Source organism: Triturus cristatus, chromosome 1_1, assembly GCF_964204655.1.
Source record: "Triturus cristatus chromosome 1_1, aTriCri1.1, whole genome shotgun sequence".
NCBI lineage: Eukaryota > Metazoa > Chordata > Amphibia > Caudata > Salamandridae > Triturus > Triturus cristatus.
This window is the reverse complement of record NC_140579.1, coordinates 37,638,460-37,654,179: the sequence shown is the minus strand read 5'-3', so window position 1 is coordinate 37,654,179 and position 15,720 is coordinate 37,638,460. Positions and strand designations below refer to the sequence as shown.

Genomic DNA, 15,720 nt, shown 5'->3' with positions numbered 1-15,720 from the left:
CGGGACGCGAGTGTTTCAGCGTCGAGATTTTCTGCCTTTCTTTTCAAGCTGGACGTAGCTGTCGAAGCTTGTTTTACCCTCTTTTTTCAATGTTGAGTCCTTTTTGTAACTACCTTTCAACAAGTTAGTCCTTTCTAGGGTTTCGCCGTCTCGGAGTACTCGTCTATGGAACTAACGGACTGTTTGTCCTTGGACGCCCTTGCGGTCGTCGAATGCTTCAACGCCGAGGCTCTTTTAGAGGACTTAGAGTCACTCTTTCATGGGTCGCATATCTTCTTCAAGGTCAATGGTTGTCTTACCTCCTTCAGAGCTTTCTTTTTGACCTCTACGACTGGGACGTACACGTCCTCTTCCCCTTCAGGCCCTTCAGCGACGTTGTCCTCCTCTTCGCTGGAGAGGCCCAGGTTTCGTAGCGATGGTGGTGGGCCTTGACCGAGCATGTTGTAATTTGCTCTTCTCTGTCGCTCTCTTACCCTCAAAGTTTTTGGGGTGAAAGCCGAGCATGCGTTGCCGTCGCTTCGGTGGTCCAGCGGCAGGCAAAGGTTGCAGACCGGATGCTGATCCTTCTGTGCGTACCTGTGGTGACAATTTTCGCAGAACTTGAATGGTGTCTTGTATATTACCGCGCACAGGGAGCCCCCTGCATGCGCATTCTTCGTATGACGTTGAAGTCTTGTATTTTACTCTTCGCAGCGCCCCGGCTCCTAGACTCTAAGACTGGTAGGTCGAAGAACTTCTCCTGTTTTGTAGACTATTTTCATCGATTCATCTCTCCAATCTTCAGGAGCTCCTTCCATATCGATCCAGACCCAACGGCGGAAAAAAGAATCTGTAGATGGAGAGCAAAGGTGGGAGCTTCCGGAGGAAACACATCGACGTCACAGAAGGACACCAAACAGTGACATGTAGACACCCACCAACAACAACAACAAAAATAAAAATATACTACGATTCCAGACCCAACCAATAGATGGCGGAATAATGCACAGCATGTGAATCCAGAAAAGATTCACGCTGCAAAACTGTTTGTTGTTGGGGAAGTACGGGGAGTGGAACCTCTAGCTCTTCTCTCGCCATTATTGCCTCGAAACCCACCTTGAAAGAAACCTCTTGAAGAGGGTGACTGACTTACCTCTGTATGATGTTGAGGTGTTGTCTGTGGATGTGTTTTTGGTGCCCCCCCCCGTAGAAGGAGTGTCGAAAAGAGTTCCAATTTGATGAGGACTGCAGAGCTCCCATAGATTTAGCGACACCTGTGTCCTTTTTCATCTTCTCTAAGGAAGTGTCTACCACGGGACCATATAGATGCTCTTTGTCAAAGGGTAGATTTAAAGTAGAAGCCTGGACTTCGGGTTTGAACCCTGTAATTCTGAGCCAGGTGTATCTCATTAGCAAGACACTGGTGTTAACTGCGGAAGCGGCAGTGTCAGCTGCGTCTAAAGCGCATCTAATGGAGGTGTTAGAAATCAGTTTCCCTTCCTGAACTAGGTCGTGTGCCTTGGTATTATGTTCGTCAAGTAAAAATTGGAGCAGTTAGTCATAATACGCTCTATCATATCTGGCTAAAAGAGCCTTAGCATTGGCAATACGCCAGTGATTGGCTGCTTGCGCAGCTACTTCCCCCCCCCCCAGAGGCATCTATCAATTTAGATTCCTTGTCTGGGGGAGGGGCATCTCCTAACGTTTGTGAGTTTGCCTGTTTAAGGCGTTAGAAACTAGTAAGGAGTCTAGTAGTAATTAACCCTTGATTTAAACTGGATCTGTAGGTGCCAGTTTATATTTCTTGTATACCCTTGGTGTAAGAATTCTTGCATGTACAGGATCTTTAAAAATGTTGTCTACATGTTTAACCCCTTGAGTGCCCATGACGAGATGGTCTCGTCATGGGCCGCGGTTGCGCTGTGCCCATGACGAGACTACCTCGTCATGAGCCCCGCCCGCTAATGAAATGCCCGGCACAGGGCGTGGAAAGGGCGGGGCACTCAAGGGGTTAAGCATACCCTTAAGCATGGGCAGTCTATGAGTGGATTTTTGTGAAGAGCTTAAAGTTTAAAACAGAAAATCCTCCTCATGAGACTGTGAAGCTGAACTCCACGATATTCACCAGCTCTATTTAATAATTCTATGTACCCTACATTATCATCTGGTGGAGAGGATTTTGAAGGGTGTAAGTCTGGGTCATTGTCCGTTTTTGGATCCGTATTGTAATCATTCCAAGGAACAGGACTATTGTCATCTGCTCCATCCCCATCCTGGTTGTCAGGTGGTTGTGGTGAATGTGTGGGTGTTAAGCAAATTTGGGTTAGGTGGGGAGGAAGGTGATGGGAGAAGGGTTAGTACCAACACTTTTCCTTTTAAGAGGAATGTGATAAGTGTCCTCAGACTCTGGATTGAATTTAACTGGCAATTTTGCATGAATATGTCCAGTTTTAGAATTAATGACCAATTCTTTTTGTTTGGGGTCCGGGTTGGAAGGTGGGACGTCTAAAATATGTTCCTTGGTTGGAGAAGGAGCTGTTTTCTCTTTCGGTGCCAACATTTTTGGAGCCGGTGTTTTCGGTGCCGAAGTTTTTGGACCCGAAGAGGGTTCTGGCATCGAAAGGATTGTCGCTAGAATCTGTTTCGGTCCCGAATGTTGAGGCTCGGTGCCCGATTGGGGCCGACTTAATCCCGAGCCGGAAGGCTTTGGTATTTGTTTCAGAGCCGAGCCGAAAGGCGTTGGAAACCTGTGCTCGGTGCAGACCTTGGCCCGAAGGCAGAGGAGGAACCGAAGCCTTTTTCTTGGGCTGCGTTTGGGGCAAGTGAGCATCAGTCTCATAGTACGCTGACCCTGCAGAATGTCTTCCTCCATGTCGTAGTCGACTTCTGACAGGGAAATGGGATGTCTTCTTCTTCGGCTCCTTGCGGGTCAAAGACATCGTGGTTGGAATCTTCTCTGGAGAGATCCGGAGCAGAGCCGCTATGTTGTTGATACATTTCGTAACGTCGAGCCAGACGGCCACAGAGAATTTTCTTGCATCGAAAGGATCAGCATGTGTCGCAGTCTTGTTCATCGTGTTCCAGAGACAGACACAAGTTGCAGACTTCGTGGAGTCGGTGCGCGGGTACTTGGTGCAGCACCCAGAACAGATTTTAAATAAAATCCATTCCAGCGACAATCCGCTTCAAGCGAGCTGACCCTTCGCGGCTAGGCCCAACTGCCTTCCACCAAGTTTCCGATATAAAGAAATTTTCTGAGTCGATATGATACGCGGATAATGGGAAACGGGATTGAATAACAATGCTATCGAGGGTAAGTGGATTGCGCACTGAGGGGAACGCGAGAAACGGTGTCAAACCAGAGCGCAGCAGTTCACGTCCGAACCAGATGGCGGAAAAAAACAGTTTTACAATGGAGTCGATGCCTATGCGCACTATCACCAAAAGGAAGAGTCACCTACCTTGTGACTGGAAATACGTCTTCGAAGAAAAACAAACTGCAAACATCCTGATCCAACACTATATGGTAGGAGTATGCAAAGCATGTAATCTACAGCTCAAATGCCTCGAACAAAAAATACCTAAATATTTTTGATACAAACAGATTGGTCTGAGTTCAGCCTTACTGCTCGCCCACACTACCACAAATAGAGAGTAAGGTGCTATTTACTTTTACCTCTACCTACCTTTAGGGTTTTACTGACTGGGCTCTGTCCACACTGTACCTCATTTTGTTATAGTATACACAGAGCCAGCTTCCTACAGCTGTTGACTGATTGGAAGCCAGGGAGTCCTTCCCGGTGTAGTAGTTGATCTTCCGATCTTCACTGTTTTCCCGTAGGCCATGTGGCATCGAATTCTGCAGAGCTTCGACACAGTTCGTTTGAGCCCAATGGCGGCAAAAAACTTTCTAAGGAACAAAGGGTTTGACATGCGCAATGACTCAAGGGGGTGGAGAAACAAGGTCATAAAACCTCCTGAAGGGACAAACATCTTGCAGAATCCAGGCCCAACACTATATGGCAGGAGTATGCATAGCATGTGTATCTGCAGCCAACACATGCTACTATGCTAATTTATAGCCTCTGTTGCAATTTTATATGCACGGAGTTACCCCTACACAAGCCCCAATCGAGGAGGCTCCTGTGGTTACACTACTACAACAGAAGATTGAATAGCGACACAATGACACAGCAGGTCAAAACATTATCGTCACAAGTATGGCATACCACCACAGGCAGATTACACACAACTTCAATATCTTAACAGACAACAGCTAAAAGAAAATTGAAAAAAGTAAACATACAAAAAAATATTTTGTCTTTTTGGTTTTCCAAAGTTCGTAAAGTCTGTTAATCACTGCTAAGAGAAAGACAAAAATAAATTTAAAGTCCAATACCTTCCCCGACTACAAGAGAAACACCCAGACTACCCACTTTTACAAATAAAAACCCAATAGAGGTTCAAAACATACTTTCTGCTGGCCAAGACTATAGGTGGGGCACACAGCAGGGTGTGCATATGAAGGGAATATGAGAGCAGAGAAGGCATAAAGGAAAGGCTACATATCTTGAAGTAAAATAAAATAAACTCAAGTTATTTATTTTCAAGAACTTATAATAGGAAAACGTGGACCTGCTGATAAATATCACAAAAAAGGAATATTTTACATTTAAAAAACATCTAAATCGACAGGAAACCAAACTAGAGCTGTATGGGGAAGTTCACACCCTTCCCAGAGAATCACTTCATTAACTCAAGAAACTGAGACAGTAAGGTGGGGACCCACTCATACACAAACACAAGGCCTCCATGATGTAAGACCAATTGCTTCTAGTGCCCACAACAAAATCAGGGAGATACTGGATTTTAAGGCGTATGACAAACCAGGTGGAGGGAGGCGTAAGAAGTTTTTTATACAAGTGTTGAGGCCAGATGAGGCTGAAACATATCCCCTTGAACCAGTAGAAAGGATGTACACTCTTAACCTTTTTCCCAGTGATAAAAAGGTAGTGTCCTGTGCACAAGGATAGTGCTTCCCTTCCTTCAACTGGTCCTGCCCCCAGTTAAGAGCTCAGGTCCATCCTGGAAAGTTCTTGGCAGGAAACAGCAGCTTAAACTAGGTTCTCCAGGAGCAGCATCTGTAGTTTAAGAACATCCCGAAATGAGAGGCGTGTTAGTAGGTGGGCTGGGTGTCAAGACAGGGTAGGCTGGCTGTTGTTGAAGGTAAGAAAGATTGGTCCATGAACACATTGTGAGAAGGATGAAAAATGCCACAAAACAAGTTCAGCAAAATGTCTTTCCATGTAAGATGTTTGTTTGAGAAGAGGGTGCACAGATATTGTGGTACGCAAGAATGAGTAGGCAAAGAAAGGAGGAGACTTCACTTCTTCTTCTTCTTGGCCGGTGATACGCTGACAGGGCCTGAACTCTTCCTCTTCTTACTTTTCTGAGACATTTGCTCCTCTTCTTCCTCGTACCTGCTCTCGCGATCAGCTGATAAGCAAAGATGAAATGAGTCAATTCAAACTAAGACTGTACTCTATTGAGACTCACACACATTCTTCTGCCTCACCATAGGAAGCTCTCCACATATATGTGGAACACACAGCATTCCCTAGCTCTTTCCTATTCACATACATCTCCAGGATCCTTTCAGGATGACACTCTTAGTTTTATAGATGAATGGAATCAGCCAGACAGCACCTCAGAACCAATACAACCGACGCTGCAAAACAGCCTGTAGGACAAATGCTCAAACACTTCCAGTCTCACTTGATCTTTCGAGGTGCTCTATTAGTAAATGCCCAACAAGTAGTATGGTGGTGTACTGGTGGTTCGTAAACCCCCACTCAGTGCTGTGAGCTTGAGCTAGTATGTTTGGGAGGGCAAGAGGGTGCAGAGATCCGGAGGATGATGCTCCACTGGGTGACAAAGAACTTAATTACAGCTCTTTGGGAGAGAACGAGTGCAGTGAGAAATGATGCACCATGAACTGTGCTAGATGAGGGAGTGGTGGCGTAAAAACGTTCCTGGGTGTGGAGCTGGAAGACTTAAGACAGCCCACCATGTGGGTTAAAACTTACCTCTTCAGGCTTCCTCTTCCAGTTCATCCCAGTCTTTTCAGCTCTCTTCCTCACTGCCAATGGATTCTCTGCTGTAGACTGGATATGAGGTCAAAGAATGATTCCCCATCACCAATACATTCAAATCATCCCAGTCAAGCAATGCTGCATTTCCCCTACTAAACTGAAACTACACCCATCTAACGTAATCCACCATGCCCCCGCTCAAAGGAATGTCCCAGCCAAGCAATCCCATACCACAGCTTCCAAAAGTTCAAATTATCCAGACGGAAACGTGAATGCATGCCATGAGTGACAAACTCTTGCCCCCTGGACCTTCAGGGCAGTACCAAGTAAAAAGGCGGCATAGTTCCCTGGAACCTCACTGTATTTACAGGCAGCAGGAATCGAAGAGGAATGAGACTGGGCATTCAGACAAACCAACCAACCCTTCACTCTCCATCGGTTCAGTTCAGGTAGACAAAACACCACTCCTGTGTGTAGCGGTGTTATAGGAACATTGTGTCAGGGGAGAGGAGGGCGGCGCGCCTCTGTTTGGGAGGGCAAATTATTAGATTAGTTCACTACAGTTGGGGGAAGGCAAGAGCTTATTAAACAGAATCCTATGTAGAGATGTCCGGAGGTAAATTCTTTCACAGGAGAAAGTCACTACAGTTGGGGGAAGGCAAGAGCTTAATAAACAGAATCCTATGTAGAGATGTCCGGAGGGAAAGTCTTTCACAATCACTGCCCACAACTTCAAGCACCAGCTGCCCAGAAGCTGCCTAGAGATAGACAGATCTCACACAAGGATGCAGCCACTATAAAGGAGCACCCTGCTTAAAGACAACTAAAAGAACCTTGTATCAGCTGCTCAGAGAAACCTCTATTGGCAGGGCCTAGCCCCAACCATACAATTCAAGTGGTAAACATTGCACACATACCAGAGTCATCCTCTTCCTCATCTGAGTAATCCTCATCACTATCCTCCTCCTCTTCCTCATCATCATCATTATCTTCCTCAGGCTTGAATGTCTTGTCTTCCAGCACAGATCCTGAGCCATCTCCCTCAGCATCACATCCCTGTAGATCAAAGCATATGTCAGTGAATCGTTGGACACAATACAATTGCAATGATCAACCATCTTCTACATTACCTGACAGTGCAATTTGCAGCATTATCAAATCTGGAGGCTCAGGATTGGGTCTTTTCCTAAATCACAATTTTCTGCTACCCAGCATTCTGAACACATAGCTCAATTTCACTGTATGTACCACTCCCTTAACTTGCCTATCAGATCCACCCACCTTAATAAAAATTATCTCCAGAAAGGGACAGAATCTGTTTCCTTCTCAGATAGTCAAGAGTTCCCCCACTTAACTCACCTCGCCCACTGGCTCCAGAAAATCCCAGCCACCCGTCTCAAAGAAGCCCTCTAGATCATCGATGATGGTCTTCATGATTCTGGTCCAGTTAAGGGAGTGCACCCCTTCGGTGTACTTCAGATCGCAGGAGCTACAAATCATGAAAACAGACATGGGGAATGTGTGTTAAACAGTCTCCACTCCAAGGAAATCAGAGTTGAAAACACTGGAGGATAGCAGAAACTCGGTTACGTGTATATAGACTCAGCTACAATGGCAAACTACACTGAAAAGTTTAACCGTGCAGAATCAATGTGGACATGGTTTCAAGACCCCTAAGTGAGGTCAACTCTTCAAGCCATTGCCAAACAGCTGCAGCACAGATCAGAGTGTGTCTATTCCAATGTAATATTTTAGGTCCATCCCACCTTACAATACCAACAAACGTTTATAGACAACACCAAGAGGCAAGGGGCTTACGTTTCTGCCCTTCATCCCAGTACACTTTGTGGGACCGTTATCCAGCCTGCAACATGTTCGAGCTATGGCATTACTATTAGACCAAGAGGACATTTGAAACTGCGTTTGACTCAAGAGTTTCTAGGCTGTCGAGGCCAAAATATTACTAACAGGTGGAATGATGACGAGCTCAATTTGCATATGCATGTTCTCCCCTTATCTTGTTCTAGCTTTCAGAAGCCCGATGGGGACTTGAGGCTCCATTGAAACAATGCTGATGGAACTGGGCAACAAACACAGAGGAGAGGAAAAGGGACGAGCACTAACTTGAGCCATTCCTTGATGGGGTCGAGGGATGCAACAGGAATGGCATTGATCATGGTCACTTTCTTGCTGTAATTTTTGTAGACTATGACCATGTCGAAGTTCTTCAGGTGGGACTGAACTCGCTCAAAGTGCACAAGTTCCACCTCATCCAAGGTCACCACAAAAGGGGGCTGGGAAGAGAGAAAGAGACATATACAAGTAAGTACCTGCGCCACAGTATATATAAAGCCCTTGAGCACCCTCACTCACCCATTCTGTGGTGTTAACAAGGGCGCTGCTTGTAGGCTGGAGAAGACATCTACTCCTGTAGGGGGCGCCGTTGAACCTAGCACAGTAAAAGAAGGATAAGAAGCCAAGCCAAGGAAGGTGGGTTAGGACTGTGAAATGTATTTCGTAATAGTCCAAATTTCAAACCTTCCGTTCAGCCTTGCAACATGGAACCCAAAATGCACATTTTTAAGCAACAGGAGTTTAAAATCTATCACAGTACAAAAGTTCCAACACACTAGAGGGCACAGCGCAGGATTTGTGGACATTCTTACCCCAGTTCTCTGAAAGGGATTTCAAATTCCAGGTCCTCTTTATTCAGCGATTCCACCTTTTCTATGAAGTTCTTAAAAGCTGTTTTCAATTTGTGTCTCATCTCCCTTTCCATCTGCATTTAATAAACAGGCATAAAAAGAAAGTTAGAACCCATCCTAAGACAAAAGTTCCCATACACCGAGCAATGTTAAGAGACTGCCAACCTGTTTACAGGACAGATACATCTTCTGCCTGGGTGTATGAGAAATGGAGCCTACCCCAAACTTTTAACTACTTCAGAAGAATGGTAAGGTTGGTAGCAAGTGAGATACATTGAAAACAATCATGCTTCAGAACTATGAAGCGGGTACGAAAGGGGAAAGAAAACTTCAGGTATTACCTTGGCTTAGTACTGTACTTTTAATAATAAAATTTAGGTTAGGTTTTTTTAGACAATTAATCAAGAGGTTACTGGGATGCATTAGCATGCAATACCCAGAACCCAACAATGAATCACTTCATAGTTCCAAACACTTATTTCTTGGGGGGTGGGATAAACACTGGGTAGAAATACATAGTTGTCTGAAGGAAGTAGAGAAGGCTGGGTCTCTTCTGAATCTACAATAAGGATAAGTTACTTACCTGTAACCCTAGTTCTCTTCCAGGGAAATACTCAAAGTATTAAGCACTAAAATGTCCCACCCATGAGCAGGGACACCCGGAGCACGCAAATACAATAAAAAAAAAAAAAAGAGTATATATATATATATATATTACCTACTGGCGGTCGCCAGTAGGTAGTTATAGTTAGGACCATGTTTCCATAGGAAATCCGCAACATTCTATTTGGAATAACTTTGGCGCCGGTCGACGAATCCTCGCGAAATTTTCAAAATAGGTGGGGCGCTACGCTCCGCTCCTACCCTGAAAGTCTCGGGGGGATTCGTCAAGCGGGGGCTGAGAAAAAAGGGGGGTCCGAAAACGCGTTTTTCCCATGCATTTTTCCATAGGACCTTTAGACACAGCTACAGCCCGAACGGCTGAACAGAGTTACTTGAAATTTGGCAGAGAGGTAGTCCTCAGGTCAAGGAAGTGCCTTTTGTAGGTCTGGTGTAAATCTGTTCAGTAGTTCCTGAGAAAATAGCATTTAAATCAATATATATATCTGAGCCAGCTTACGGTGCGCTTACCGTGCGCTTACGGTAAGCTTACCGTACGCGTACGGTGACGTGCGCGAGCGCGATTCTGATTGGCTGTTAGATCTTAGTAAACATTCGAATCGGTCGAAACCAGGAAGCGCCGTCCGCCATTTTCTCTCTCGCACTCTGCCTGGGAGAGGATAAACAAAGGGCAAAAACATATAAACGGACTGGTTAGACAGCTCCTAACCACCTGGCTTTGATGTATGTGTCCCCAAAGTACCCCCAAGGCCAAAAAATCATTTTTATTTTATTACGAAAAATCGCCGATTACGCTTACCATACGCGTATGGTAAAAATAAATTAATTTAAAAAAATTATCCACACTCTCCCCACCCCGTGTGCAAATGGTGCCCGCAGGGCACCATTTGTGCATTGCATATTAAATATTCTAAATGCACCGAGCGCCCACATTGCGCAGTCCATGCCGTGCGCGCCTCGCATTTTTTTTCGCAGTAACATTTGTTTTTTTCTCCCTTGTGGGTCCTTTAATTTATTTAATAAATGTGATTGTTACTTCTTTATTTTATTTTTTTATTTTTTTTTGCCGTGCGCGTACGGTAAGCTTACCGTACGCGTACCCCGCGATTTTTTTTTAAAATGTAAAATTTATTTTTCGTACTTTTGGGTCCTTCTTGGACCCCCTGACAAACACTAGGGGGTCTGCAACTCTCTTCGTTGCCCCCGTTTCACGTTCCCCACCTTTGTTTCTCAGTGCGAGAGACATAAAATGGCGGCCGACACTTCCTGATTTCGACCGATTTGAATGTTTACAGTCATGTAACCACCAATCAGAATTGAGCTCGCGCACGGCACCGTACGCGTACGGTAAGTTTACGGTAAGCGCACGGAGCGCGCTTACAGATATATATATTGATTTAAATGCTATTTTCTCAGGACCTACTGAACAGATTTACACCAGACCTACAAAAGGCACTTCCTTGACCTGAGGACTACCTCTCTGCCAAATTTCAAGTAATTCTGTTCAGCCGTTCGGGCTGTAGCTGTGTCTAAAGGTCCTATGGAAAAATGCATGGGGAAAACGTGTTTTGGGACCCCCCTTTTTTCTCAGCCCCCGCTTGACGAATCCCCCCGAGACTTTCAGGGTAGGAGCGGAGCGTAGCGCCCCATTAGTTTTGAAAATTTTGCGAGCATTCGTCGACCGGCGCCAAAGTTATTCCAAATAGAATGTTGCGGATTTCCTATGGAAACAGGGTCCTAACTATAACTACCTACTGGCGACCGCCAGTAGGTAATATATACACACACACATATATATATACACACACATATACACACATACACGCTTGGGTAATAAAGGCTAAAAAAAAAACTAAATTACAGACTTTCATTCAAAATGAACCGGTCACATTGAACATTTCTGGAATACAGAAAATGAAATTTTAAAGCGCAAAACATGGCCTTTATTTGAAGGGAAAAAGGCAAGGGAATGAAAGGCATTGTTAGCCAATATGGCTGTATTGAAAACCGCAAAAGAGAAGAACGTATAGTTTCTTACCTGTCGGTGTAGTTTTGCAGTTTGAAGACTTTCTGGATTCACTATGCTGTGCATTATTCCGCCATCTAGTGGTTGGATACGGAACTGTTGTATGTTTTTTTTTTTTCGTGGCCCAGGTGCGCATCGACATACCACCATTTGGTGTCCTTCGTGACGTCGCAGTGCTTCATCCAGAAGCTCCCACCTTTGGTCGCCATCTTCGTATTTTTTTTTCCCCTTCTTTTTTAATAGTCTTCTTCCTGTTTTAATGGTCTTTCTCTTATGTCATCTTTCTGGCAGAGGAGGGTGGGATCGCTAGTGAATCCAGAAAGTCTTCAAGCTGCAAAACTACAACGACAGGTAAGATACTATACGTTTTGCAGCGTGAATCTTTCTGGATTCACTATGCTGTGCGTTTGCTAGGTTTGTGATGGCTGGGTGGAAGACGAGCGCTGGTTACTGAATATGTGTTGTAAGACCTTCTGTCCCACTAGCGCTTCCTTGTTCATCTGAATATCTACGCAGTAGTGCTTAGTGAACGTGTGCACTGAGGACCATGTTGGTGCTTGGCAAATGTCTTGAATGGAATATGCTACTTACCAGTATGCATCTTTTCTTGGCATGTAGAGCTGCAGATCTACACACGTGTGAATAGATCGCCATCTGGTGTTGGGCCCGGATGTTTGCAGTTTGTTTTTCCTCTTGGAAAGTCTTTGGAAGTCACGAGGTCGGTGACTCCTCCTTTGGATCGTATTGCGCATGGGGTTCGGCTCCATCCTCAGATTGTTTTTCGCCAGCAGGGAAAGATGGAGCGTAGTAATAACAGTGAAGAAGCCCATGTGTGTAGTATCTAAATAAGATAAACTGGAACAGATACAGGCAGCCGGGGAGGCGGGTGGGCGTGTGTAGATCTGCAGCTCTACATGCCAAGAACAGATGCATACTGGTAAGTAGCATATTCCGTTCGAGGCATATGAGCTGCAGATTACACACTTGTGCATAGATTATACAGCAGTACCCAACCTTAGCGGCGACCACCCGTATCTGTTGCAGTGGTTTGAAATAATGTTTTGAGTACAGCCTGGCCCACACTAGCTTGTTGCTTAGTTTGCACATCTACATAATAGTGTTTAGTGAAAGTGTGCGGTGTTGACCATGTAGCTGCTTTGCAGATATCATCTAAGGGGATGTTCCCTAAGAATGCCATGGAAGCCCCTATTTTACGTGTAGAATGGGCTTTAGGGGGAACGGATAGCATTCGTTTTGCTTTGTGGTAGCAAATTTGAATGCATTTGACAATCCACCTAGCTATCCCTGATTTGGAGATGGGGTTGCCTTTGTGTGGTGGAGAGAAAGAGACAAACAGTTGTTCGGTCTTATGGAAAGGTTGTGTTCTCTCGATGTAGTAGAGTAAGGCTCGTTTGACATCTAGTGTGTGAAGAGCTCTTTCTGCAACGGTCTGTGGTTGCGAGAAGAATACTGGTAGTTCTACAGATTGGTTTAGGTGAAAGGGAGAAATGACTTTAGGGAGGAATTTTGGGTTGGTACGGAGAACAACCTTGTTATGGTGCATTTGTAGAAAAGGTTCTTGAATGGTAAGTGCTTGTATCTCACTGACCCTTCTGAGGGAAGTGATGGCTACAAGAAAAGCGGTTTTCCATGTTAGGAATTGAAGCTCACATTTGTGCAGAGGTTCGAAGGGAGGCCCCATTAGTCTTGTGAGAATGATATTTAGGTTCCACACAAGTGAGGGTAGCACTCTGGGGGGAATTATTCTTTTAAGGCCTTCTATGAAGGCTTTAATGGCAGGTACTCTAAAGAGTGATCGATGTTGCCTGTTTTGAAGGCAAGCTGCTACGGCTGCTAGGTGCAGTCGAATGGACGTGTAGGCTAGATTGCACCTTTGTAGGTGGAGTAAGTAGCCTATGATTTGTTGAATGGACACGTCCAGGGGATAGATGGTGTTGTTATGACAATAGACAACAAAGCGTTTCCACTTGGCGGCGTAGCACGCTCTAGTGGTAGGTCGTCTAGCTTCTCTGATGAGGTTCATACAGTCAGGTGGAAGATTTAGGTACCCGAATTCTAGGATTTCAGGAGCCAGACGCAAGGTTGAGCTGAGCTGGGTCCGGGTGTCTGATCTCTCCATGGTTCTGGGTTAAGAGGTGTGGAGAGAAGTGTAATTTTTGGTGCGGTACTACAGATAGTTCCAGCAGTGTGGTGTACCACGGTTGTCTGGCCCAAGTTGGAGCTACCAATATCAGTATGAGGGAGTGTTGTTGTAGCTTGCGCACCACTAGTGGAATCAGTGGGAGAGGCGGAAAAGCGTACGCAAATCTGCCTAACCAGTTCATCCATATCGCATTGCCTTTGGACAATGGGTGTGGGTATCTGGCGGCGAAGCTTGGGCATTTGGTGTTTTCGTGGGTGGCGAAGAGGTCTATCTGTGGATGCCCCCACATTTGAAAGTACGGGTGAAGAACTTGTGGGTGGAGCTCCCACTCGTGGATTTGTTGTGTCTGTCTGCTGAGCAGATCTGCCATAGTGTTTTGGACTCCTGGGACATGCTGAGCTAGGAGAAAGATTTTCTGGGGTATGGCCCATCTCCATATGCTCTGTGCTAGTTGAGAGAGCTGTGGTTAGTGTGTGCCGCCTTGTTTTTGAATATAATACATGGCTGTCATGTTGTCTGTGCAGATTAGGACTGCCTTGCCTGAAATCTGTGTTTGAAAAGATTTTAGGGCTAAGAAGATTGCTAGTAACTCCAGATGGTTGATATGGAGTAGCTTCTGTTGAGGCGTCCATTTGCCCTGCATGGTGAGATGTAATAGATGAGCTCCCCAGCCGGAGAGCGATGCGTCCGTTGTCAGTACTATCTGGGGAACCGGATCTAAGAACGGTCGACCTTTGGAAAGGTTTGTGGTGTTCCACCACTGCAGAAAGTGATGGGTGCGACCGTCTACCAACACCAGATCTGTTAATTGACCCTGGGCCTGGTTCCATTGGCGCGCTAAGCACTCTTGGAGAGGACGCATCTGGAGTCTTGTGTGAGGTACTATGAAGATGCAAGAGGCCATCATCCCTATTAGTTGCATGAACACTCGAGCTGGAAGGGAGTGTTGTGCCATGAATTTTGCGCGTAGAGCCTGAATGCTTGCAATCCTGGGGGGATTGGGGTAGGCTAGTGTTTTTGAGGTGTCTATGGTGGCACCGAGCTATTGTTTCACAAGGGATGGTTGTAGATGGGACTTTTCGTGGTTTACCGTGAAGCCAAGCTGGTGAAGTAGTTGGATAGTGGTGGACGTGTGTTGTACACACTGATTGTATGAGCTGGCTTTTATCAGCCAGTCGTCTAGGTATGAGAAGACATGAATGTGTTGTCTTCGCAGATGTGCTGCCACCACTGCTAGGCACTTGGTGAATACTCGTGGTGCTGTTTTGACTCCGAAGGGGAGCACTTTGAATTGGTAGTGTTGTCCGTCCACTACAAATCTGAGGTACTTCCTGTGAGCGTTGTGCACTGGAATGTGGAAATAAGCGTCTTTTAGGTCCAAAGTGGTGAGGAAGTCGTTTTGGGAGAGCAGCGGAAGTACCTGCTGAAGCATTACCATGTAGCCGCCTCTTTGGTAACCCCTTGTAAAGGTGGACTGAGTAGGGGATTTGTATGAAGTGGACGCGGTGTCTGAGGAGTAGCCTCTGGATGTGCTCCGAAAGGAAGAGCGGCGAAAGGAGCGTCTGGGAGGGTGTGATTGCAAGGCTCCCATAGATTTTGCCGTGTCAGTATCCTTTTTCATTTTTTCTAGGGCCTCATCCACTTTTGGGCCAAACAGATGTTCTTGGTCAAAGGGATGGTTGAGGACAAAGGCTTGTACCTCCGGTTTAAAACCTGAGATCCTTAGCCAGGCATGGCGACGGAGGAGGTCGCTAGTATTGATGGCCCTGGAGGCTGTGTCTGCTGCATCTAGGGCACAACGTATGGAGGTATTAGTAATGGTTTTGTCCTCCTGAATTAGTTAGTTGGCCCTAGCTTTATATTTATCAGGGAGATGGTGCATTATGGCTTCTAATTTGTCATAATGGGCCCTGTCATATCTGGCTAGTAGCGCTTGTGTATTGGCGATACGCCATATATTGGCAGCTTGGGATGCAGTACGCTTGCCTGATGCGTCCAATAGTTTAGATTCTTTGTCAGGTGGTGGTGCTTCGCCTGACGCCTGAGAGTTGGCCCTTTTACGTGCGGTGGATACTACCAGAGAATCTAGTGGCGCTGGCCCTCTGATGTAGAAGGGATCTGTAGCTGCAGATT

At 45.7% G+C, this 15,720-nt stretch overlaps 1 protein-coding gene across 1 annotated transcript in view; it reads right to left on the bottom strand.

Moving 5' to 3' along the window:
• Positions 1-4,555: 4,555 nt before the first annotated feature.
• Positions 4,556-15,720, bottom strand: part of LOC146869281 (FACT complex subunit SPT16-like) — a 358,428-nt gene continuing 347,263 nt past the window's right edge. The window contains exons 11-17 of the mRNA XM_085646892.1: positions 8,738-8,850; positions 8,445-8,520; positions 8,196-8,365; positions 7,431-7,560; positions 6,989-7,127; positions 6,066-6,143; positions 4,556-5,475 (exon numbers count right to left, since the gene is read on the bottom strand). Of these exons, the coding sequence (XP_085503018.1) occupies positions 6,103-6,143; positions 6,989-7,127; positions 7,431-7,560; positions 8,196-8,365; positions 8,445-8,520; positions 8,738-8,850 (669 nt within the window). The 3' untranslated portion in view covers positions 4,556-5,475; positions 6,066-6,102. The remainder of the gene's footprint in view (positions 5,476-6,065; positions 6,144-6,988; positions 7,128-7,430; positions 7,561-8,195; positions 8,366-8,444; positions 8,521-8,737; positions 8,851-15,720) is intronic.